The sequence below is a fragment of the Sceloporus undulatus genome, chromosome 1, assembly GCF_019175285.1.
Source record: "Sceloporus undulatus isolate JIND9_A2432 ecotype Alabama chromosome 1, SceUnd_v1.1, whole genome shotgun sequence".
In the NCBI taxonomy this organism is placed as follows: Eukaryota; Metazoa; Chordata; class Lepidosauria; order Squamata; family Phrynosomatidae; genus Sceloporus; species Sceloporus undulatus.
Genome location: NC_056522.1, coordinates 186,439,645 through 186,449,281, shown reverse-complemented (window position 1 = coordinate 186,449,281; position 9,637 = coordinate 186,439,645). Strand labels below are relative to the sequence as shown.

The 9,637-nt window shown below is 41.5% G+C and overlaps 1 protein-coding gene across 1 annotated transcript in view; it reads right to left on the bottom strand.

Moving 5' to 3' along the window:
- KLF7 (Kruppel like factor 7) overlaps positions 1-9,637 on the bottom strand; it is a 93,452-nt gene that overhangs the window by 36,808 nt on the left and 47,007 nt on the right. The window contains exon 2 of the mRNA XM_042447063.1: positions 8,493-9,102. Coding sequence (XP_042302997.1) covers positions 8,493-9,102 — 610 coding nt within the window. The remainder of the gene's footprint in view (positions 1-8,492; positions 9,103-9,637) is intronic.

Below are 9,637 nucleotides of genomic sequence, written 5' to 3'. Positions count from 1 at the left end.
CAGTTGCCTAGCAACCAAACACCAGAAACAGCTGTGTAGCAGGACCAGACTGGTACCCAGCCACTGACAAGCTAGCCAATTAGCACACTGTATTTAATGCTGATGTGGTTTCCTAGCAACAGGATGCACAAGTCCGCCTGCTGCTCACTTTCCTCGCATTTCCCCCTCCCCATGCAAAACATTACTCCCACCCCCACCTTGCCTTAATTGACATCTCTTTGCTGCTTCAAATTGCCATTATTTTTTTTGTCTCAGGAGAGGTTAGGAAAACTTTCTTTTTTAAAAAAAAATCTGTAATAAGAGCATTTAGTTTCAAATTCATTTTAGCACTAAGAGCTCCGGACATACAACAAGGCAGCAGCTGCAAAACCAACAGAGGAGGAGCATGGCGATGCGGCGATTTCAGTTCACTGTCTTCAGATTTTCTTTGGTTGCCATAACAGTATCATTATCCTCGTTGCATTTTATTCATGAAAGCCATTCTCTCCCTTCCCTCCATAATTATTAAATATTTTGTGCATTTCCACTCTATGCATAAAGTGGATGAAGCAATATTTTCTTGATTTCCACTTTATGAAAGATACCCCAGGCTGCACAGAAAAATGCCATTCTTGCATATCTGAGAGGAGGACATATTGGGGGTGGGGGACTGCAACCACTATTCCATTCTGAACCCACTGGCCCTGATTCACAGTTATGAGCATAGCAGAAGTCTGCATATATGCTTCTGCATTGAGAAAAGCTGCACACCAGACTGTAGCATTTGCCTACTGCCTAGCACATGAATCAGATGGATTGCAATAGTAAATGTCTATGCTATCCCTGCACATTCCTGGCAACCACAGGCACTCAGCAAGCACGGGTCTTAACTGCATGACTGTACCCTTTCCAATCAAAAATGCTTGATCAGATTAATCTGCCTAAGATAGGAAGCTGTTTTACACAAGATCAGATGTTGGCTGAGCCCAATTATCATCTGCTCTGGCAGCAGCTCTCCAGGTTGACAGAGGATTTTCACATCAGTTCCCACCTGCCACAGATAAAATGTGTTGCTTGAGAAATGTGTGCTTTTACACCAGGCAATAGGCCCTCCTCATTCTCTCATGATTTATTCTCTCATGATTTTGCCGATGCATCCTTCTTGGCGCATAAGATTATACAACAATAGCAGAAAAGCATGGACTTGTTTAGCATGAAATGCATGCAGCAGTTTGGTATCATGTTTCTACCTCTCATCATAGTCCCTTGTCCCACAGTCATTCCCAAGTGCAAAGCTTTTTGGACTGACTTGTATTATGTTTATTTACTACTCTGTATGCATCTTAAAACAAAAAGGGCTCTTTCATCTTCAGGAAAACACAGATCAGGGTAGAGAACCTTACCGCTCCCACCATACCCTATAATTGGCTTCAGTGGCTAAAACTCATAGGAATAGGAGTTCAACAACATCTAGAGGGCCACAGGCCCCCTCAGTCCTACCCCTAATCTTGACTGTTTGCTCAGCCCAAAATACGATTCACTTGAAATTCAGTTTAATAAGTGTTATTAGTGCCCTTTACTTCTGGTAGTACCTGACGGCAGAGTGAAAGTTATGAGGAAACAAGAATACATAACCTTCTTTAAGGAATTCTGTGAAGGAGTAGATGGTCCACTTTCTAACTTTGGAAAATGTGCTTCAAAAATATAACTGTTCCTTGCACAGTACATGGCAGAGCCAAGAACTGTAGAATATTGCCACCCCCTTTCATTCCTCATCCTCTTCAATAATTATCCTGGCCTCTTGCTCTGAGAACTCTGGATTCCCAATCCCAACAGGGAGCAACTACTCATCAACCTCCCACTGACCCAATATGCATTCCTCATCTGGGACTGAGCTCACTGGTCTCCTTGCTCATTCCTTGCTTCTTTATTGCATCAGTCCTTCCACACTTCAACCTGCTGTTTGTGAAGTGAAGCCTGTGCCTGTGTTCCACTGAAGACTGTGCCTGTGCTCCCATCCACTGACTTTTGCAATTTAAGCACTACTCCATACAAGATGCTGCTCCAAGCCTCTATCTAGGCTTGAATTACAGCAGCTGCTGAGCTAAGCTTTCCACAAGGGAAAAAAATATCTCCACACTTAATTTTTAAGGCATATTTTTCCACCACGACATCTTGCTACCCATCTTAGACAATGACAAATTTATACACTTTTATTGGTACTTTTCTTTGATCTAAATTAGTTCTCCTTCTGTCACTTGCCTCATTGGCATTTGCAGAGAAGGGACTGAAAAATTATCTCTCCCTTTCTTTAGGAGCCAAACTGTCATTGCTCCATGAAGAATCTGCTGTGCAATTAAAAGGGGACAAACGTGTTAAAGTTGGATTTATAACCCCAGATAATTAAGTATCTGTTCTATTTCAGATCTTCCTCACACCCATGAACTGGGTGCTCTTTCCCCCTTAACTGCAGACATCACCTTTCCCTGCACCTCAAGTTCTCTTTCACACATTATCTTCACATATGACAAGTGGCTCCTCCATTTTACTCCAGGCCAAGAGCTGGTTCCACCTTTTTACACATTTGTCTTTAACGACAGCTCATGGCACAACATAAATTAGCACCAGCACTTTTAAAAAAATCCTTCATTTTACTGGAACAAAAATAGAGGATTGCTTCTTCTTATACTCTTGAATTAACTCTCTTGCTGCACACAGTGGCACAACCTAAGAGCTAAACTCCTTTCTCCTTCCAACTAGAAGAGTCACAAAAGACAAATGAAGCTACTCCATGGCAAGGCACACAATAGGTTCATCTAGCACAGAACTGTCTACACTGCACTGACTAGCAATCAGTTGCATTGACTGGCAGGGTCTCTCTTTGGAGGTTCAGTTATGTGCCCTTATCAGCCATGTGCCAAAGGCCAAACCTGTACATTTCTGCATTTAAGGCATGTACATATAAACTTTACTGATCATACCTAGATTTATATTGAACTAAGCACTCTATAAGCAGTTTATAATGTGTATGTCAATTGCCCCCAACAAGCTGGGTACTCATTTTACCAACCTATGAAAGGATGGAAAGTTGAGTCAACCTTGAAGCCCTGGGGTTGAACTCACAACTTTGTGGCTGCAGTACTGGCATTTAACTACTGCACCACCAGCGATCCCTTTTCTTTCTCTTGCCTATGTAACCTCTGTACCCCTTTCCTTCAACAGCACCCATGCAAGTACCTCAGACCAGCATGTTCTTTTTCATCCTGCCTTGTAAAACTTTACCATAAAGTGCTTTTTTCTTTTGTGTGGCTCCTTCTGATTTAGTTCATGGGCAAGAAGGAAACAGGCAGGGATGGACAAAATGCATCCCGTAGTTTGTTTCTGACTCCTCCAGATTGCTTAGACTGCCCTTTTTCTGGATTTTTTTAAAAAAATTATTAATACATTCTAAAACAAAACATGACAACAAACAGTACATGAAAACAACAATAAATACAGGCAATAACCCAGATAAGGCTCTGATAATTATAGATAAAAGGTGTATTCAGGGATCCTGAAAGACATCTTTCCATAAAAATTGGGGGATGTTGAGAGTAAGTCTTTCTGGATGTCAGGCCAAACTCTGTCACTATCTTCTAAATCTTCACTGAGGGGTGTCAGCTAACATTAATGAAAAAACAGAGCTGCTTTCAGATTATCATAATAAGCAATTAATTATATTCCTTTTGAAATATTTATATTTACACAGTGGCTTTTCCTGTTCCAAGTTAGGGGTACATATGAATACAGTGCGCCCGCGTTATAGGCGGGTGTGCTTCACGCGGACTTGAGCATATGCGCTCAAACCGTGGGGAGTGTGCACGGCACAAGGGGTGTCACGTCCCATTCAAATGAATGGGGTGCGTGCCTGTGGCGCCCCACGCGCCACTGCGTCGCCACGCCGCAGCCCCATTCAAATGAATGGGGCTCCAGCATAGGTGGAATTCACCTTACGTGGGGGGGGGGGGCAGAACAGATCCCCTGCATAAGGCATGGGCCCACTGCATATACGATGGATCCTGCATGGTGTAGTGGTTTGAGCATTGGACTATGACTCTGGAAACCAAGGTTCAAACCCTCGCTTGGTCATGGAAACCCACTGGGTGACCTTGGGTAAGTTACACTCTCTCACAGGCAAACCCCCTCTAACAAAACTTGCCATGAAAATGGATGATACTGTAGGTTTGCTGTTGCTGAAAGGGTAAGTTGGAAATACCTTAAAGACACACAACAACTGCATACACTGGCTAGGGAAATTTTCCAACTGGCAGCAGCTTTCCAAGGTCATGAGCAGAGGTATTTTCCTCACTTGTGAATAGATATCCTTTTTTAAACTGCAGGTGCTAAGGATTCAAATCTGGGATTTACTGAATGGAAACAATGGGCTCTGTCGCTGAGTTATAACAGATCCTGGACACTTTTCTTCCCTCCCTCCAACACACAACTGCTCTTTGCAGTTAACCCTGTGGAAGAATTCATGCAGAACTTCATAATCTAACATGGGCCAATAGAAGAAATCAGGAACCTCCCTCTCATTCTCTCAGTTATCAGGTCATCAGAATTCAGCTACTTGACATGCAATTCTTCTACTCTGTGACTACTATTGTTGAGAAGAAAACTCATACACCTTTGTTCAAGGGGAGGGGGAAGAGAGAGACAGAGAAAGTTTTTTGTCCTTTCATTTTATAGTAGAGGTAAGCCACAGAGAGCCTTCTTTTCCCCTGCACATGAGAGAGAGCTACCCACAGCCAAGGGGGAAAATAATATCTCCCAATCCTTTCAGACCTTCAGTTCAGCTGTCACCCGAGCCAAGTGGCTGGCAGCCATTGGCACTGCCAAGCACGTTCACAATTGACAGTGTATTGCACTGATGACAGTTCCAAGAAGCTACGGCTGTGTGAAGAGACAAAGGACCTAGCAAAATGACTGCTTCACATCTATAATCTTGGATATCTGCATTTGGGACCTTTACAATACACCCCAAAATTTCCAAACCACACCCCTTTAATACTTCCTATTTTGGTTTTGGGGGCAATTCAGCTCTCTACTTGCATAAGTAATGCTAGTTTGATTGTTTAAAGAGATCAGCCAGTAGAGACTGAGAGACTGAAGCTATATAAATGTAAGCACAGCTGTTCTGGTTCAAACTAAGTCCACCCACCTCAATATCTAGCCTCAGTGTTCAGGTTCAGAAATTTAAATAGGGAGGAATAGAGTGCTACATGCCCAGCAACTAGAATGTGAAGATGTCAAGGATGCTTTAAGTATGGATAGATGTCCTCTACATACGTTCTAACAACCAGTTACATTACTCTCTTCTCTATTTATGTTTTTAAGACTGAATATACTCCAGAGCAGACATCTTGATGACTGCATATATCTGACTTCTTGTCGTTGTTATGTGGCTTCAAATAGTTTCTGACTTATGGCAACCCTAAGGCAAATCTATCATGGGGTTTTCCTGGCAAGATTTGTCCAGAGACGGTTTGCCATTGCTTTCTTCTGAGGTTGAGAGCATGTGACTCACACAAGGTCACCCAGTGGGTTTCATGGCCGAGCCAGGAATCAAAATCTGGTCTCCAGTGTTGCAGTTCTATAGTCAAACCATTACAGTATGCTGGCTCTCGTATATCTGGTATTGGATTAAAATCCCTGTGTTTGAAAATGAAAAGAACTGAAAACAAATTCCTTGGCAGAGCATGCAGTTCATTAGGCAAAGGCCCTTTATTTTAAGGGTGTTGTTAACTCCCGAGCCACTATTTCACCTGGCTCCAAATGGTGGGACAAGGATCCTGAAGAGAACCAGAACTGGCCCATAGATCTCTTCCTGTCCCCATAGTATAAGACTATGATAAATGCTCCACCCTTGACGATGATTATAGGATTATTTTATGATTAGATATTTTAAGGAACTAATAGAAATGTTGTAATTCACTATTTGCATTTTATAGTCACTATTTGTATTAGTATTGCATTTTTAATGATGTAATCCCGCTTCAATCCTTGGGAGAAGCGGGAAATATAAATAAAAAATTATTATTGTTGTTGTTGTTGCTATTATTCACTGCTGAATTCTGACCAAAATATAACACAATGACAGTGCATCATGCAAAAATTCCTGCTAGATGTAACAATCTCCACACCATTTTGTGAGCAATAAAGATGCAAACATTTTTAAAAGGCACCGTGCTTCACAGTATCAATGGCTTCTGTAACAGTGACTGTGACTAGGGTATCCCAAGCACACATAATAACAAAGTACATAGCTTACACCAGAATGAAACCTCTCTAAGGGTTTCATATGTGGGTATGCCCATGCACACACGTATATGGGTGTGTGTGAGAGAGAGAAAAACAAGGAATTGATTGCTTTACATTTTCCCATATTTATAGGCTCTAAAATGGGTTTAATGTAAACTTGAAGCATTTTAGCTAGCCATTGGAAGGGGAGTGATGATGCTAGCAACATACATTTAACAGAATCTTCCTAATATTTATACTGATGAAGGTTTCAGTTGATGTTATTCTATCCAACGACAGAAAAAGCACGGATATATAGCACTCTGGGGTTTCTTGAACTTTTATTTACATTATTTCAATTATCCTTATGGCAGTTTTACACCAATAATGGTAGCAAATGGCAACAAAAAATTAATTATCCAAAGAAATGTATCCCTAGATATGGATGAATACTGTATGTTTCTCAAATTACCTGGGTTTTGTCATTTTCTCTCAGTGAAAATTTGAAAACAGTTTGAGGCCTTTGAAGCACTCCTAAGAAATCATCCAACTGGGAGAGAGGATCAGTTCTCAGATGCTCCCCAAATACAAAACACATTATTCTGGCATCAAATGTCATTTCTTTCATATGTACCTAAGTTTTTACCATTTTTAAAAATAAAATATGCTTCTGAGTTAGAGTTCTTTCCCATTTTTAGTTATGCCGCTCCTGTAAAAATCAAGATTGTTGATATGTGTCCATGTCTGTATGCTTGGCTCACAAAGGAAAAACAATTACCTTGTTAAAATTATGATTTGTTAAAAATAACTGATGCAGGGCTTGGGCTAACCAGAAATACATAGCAATTTTTTGCAAAGGTGTTTTCACATTTCTGTACTGCCAGTTTGAACACCTATCTATATTCTTGACTCTTCAAACACACAAATTGTAGAATGCTTACTACAGTGGAACCTTGCCTTCATGGGGGATCCATTCTGGTGAATGGGGCTTGTGCACACAACAGCCATGCACCTTTGAAAGTATTGCAGCACGGCTTCCGTGTAAATGGAAGCCACGTATGGCGCACCTGCGTATTGAGTGAGCGCGCTGTATATACCTTATATACTGAACTATAAGTCAAAGGGAGGTTTGGGATCCAAAATTATGAATTTTGATATGACCCATGTATAAGTCGAGGGTGAAACTTAAGGGTATGCAACAAAGGATGTAAAGAATGAAGAAAAAGAAAATGATTGCAAAGAATGCTGCTATTTTCCTGTCCAAGCATTCAAAAAGGCCAGAAGTGGCACCACAGTGAAGAGAATAGAGGGGGTTGGTGCTTCTTTTAGGTGTTCCCAGGAGGGACTAAGCTCTTACCTTTTGCCATTCTATTCAGAGTAGAAGATGGTTCCTATTTTGAATTAAGGTACAGTACCTACACTTACCCATGGTTAAGTCAACCAGGTTTTTGGGATCAATTTTTGAGACAAATTTCTAGACTTGCATATGAGTATATACAGTACTATTCTGTGTCACCTAGTTGTGATATTTATATTACCTGGCATCAAACAACAAATATATTTGTATCTTCTACAAAGCTTGTTTCAGAGTGATTTCACAGCCTCAAGAAAACTGAAGCAAGTGTAGGGAAAACAATCTGCTAACAAACGTTACCTTTCATACAACATTTAAAGGGGGAAAGAAGCCAGATATATATCACAGAACAACATCCAAACACAATTTTAAGTAGGTATTAGAGTTCACTGAAGTTCTTTCCCACTACATGAAATCCATGAGGTAGCCATAATAATGCTAAACAGATAAGGATCAAGCCATTCACATGTTATTCTTCAAAAGAAGTCACAGAAACATAAATATATATTACACAGATTTCTCATCCAGGTCCTAGAAAAATAACCTACTTTGCTCAAAGTATTGTCTGAAAGCAACTCTCCTAATGAAAACTTCCCACCCAAGAGGACCTGAATGATTCTTTGTGTCCCTCATGCTTGTGGGAATTCTGAGCGATGCACCAACTGTGGAAAAACATGAGAATTGCGTGACATAAGATTAGCAAGGTCATTCTCAGACAGCAAGTTCCCATCCTTCTGAACAAAAACACACGGCACATCATACCAACCCATCTTCCAGTAACCAAGACCCATAATTGTTACCTAGGGACTTCAGCCCTGAACATAACATATAGCAAATAACAAATAAAGAGAAACGAAACCCAAACGCCCAGTGCAAGTACCTGTGTGAGTCCTCTGGTGCGCTTTTAAGTGTGAGCTCTTTGTATAAACCTTCCGGCACCCATTAAATTGACAGCGATGAACCCTCTTCTTGTTTTCTGGGGATGCATCAACCCCTGTCCCTCCTTGCTCACTGTCACTGAGTGCGCACTTTGTTGTGCTAGCTGGCGCTACCACACCAACCTTTACGGAGCTGAGGGCAGACTTTTTTGCCACCAATTTTAGGGTAACTGTGCCATCCCCAGCAGAGACACTTTGTGAGGTTTTTACCAGATGACGACTGAGTTCAGGTGAGGAAGGAGGCGTTAATGAGGTCACGGCGTTGAGTTGGGCCTGGTTAACGGCAGTATAGCCCTCTGTAGAAGAGCTGGTAGGCTGTAAGCTGAGGCAAGTCTCAGACAATAGTTTGTCCCGGGAGAGGATAACGTCCATGTTGGCATTTTTCTCACAAGTACTCGTATCTATTGGTAATAGGAGGGGCTCCAGTCGCTGGATACAGTCTTCTGTGCCCGGAGATGAGGAGGAATGAAGAAAACACTCCAAGTCCTCTCCGAAGCTTTCTGAGATCTTCCTGGGCTCTGTCTGAAGATAGCGTTCTAGCTCAAGGCATGTCTGCAGAGACAGAAGGAGAAGGAAGCCATCGTTAGACAGTCAAACCCAACAAGACCCACTGCCCCCACCCAAAACCCAACAAGAAAATGAGATAGAAACCCTAGTGGGGGGATAATGAAGTCAGGCCAAAATAATCATAAGGAAAGAAATGAGACGGACATTCTTGATATCATAAAATGGAGTCATTGTGAAATTATCCACACAGTAAGAACTATGAGTGCCATTTTCTATTCTATTTCCTGGGATTTCTATATATCGAAATACCTGAATTATAGGGAAGGAACGAGGGAAAGAGATGAGCGAACGGGCCCTTTCCAGTTGCCTAGCAACAATAGGAGCAATCACTTACATCTCAACCCCCAAATGTTAGGAGAGTGCTCCACAAGCCGTTAGGAGTCAAAGCCCCAAATGTTTCGTTAGCTGCAAAGCCACAGCATTTTTAATTAGCTGCTTGGGATGCTTTTAGCAGGCAGGCAAGGAGATCTATCTATCTATCTATCTATCTATCTATCTATCTATCTATCTATCTATCTAT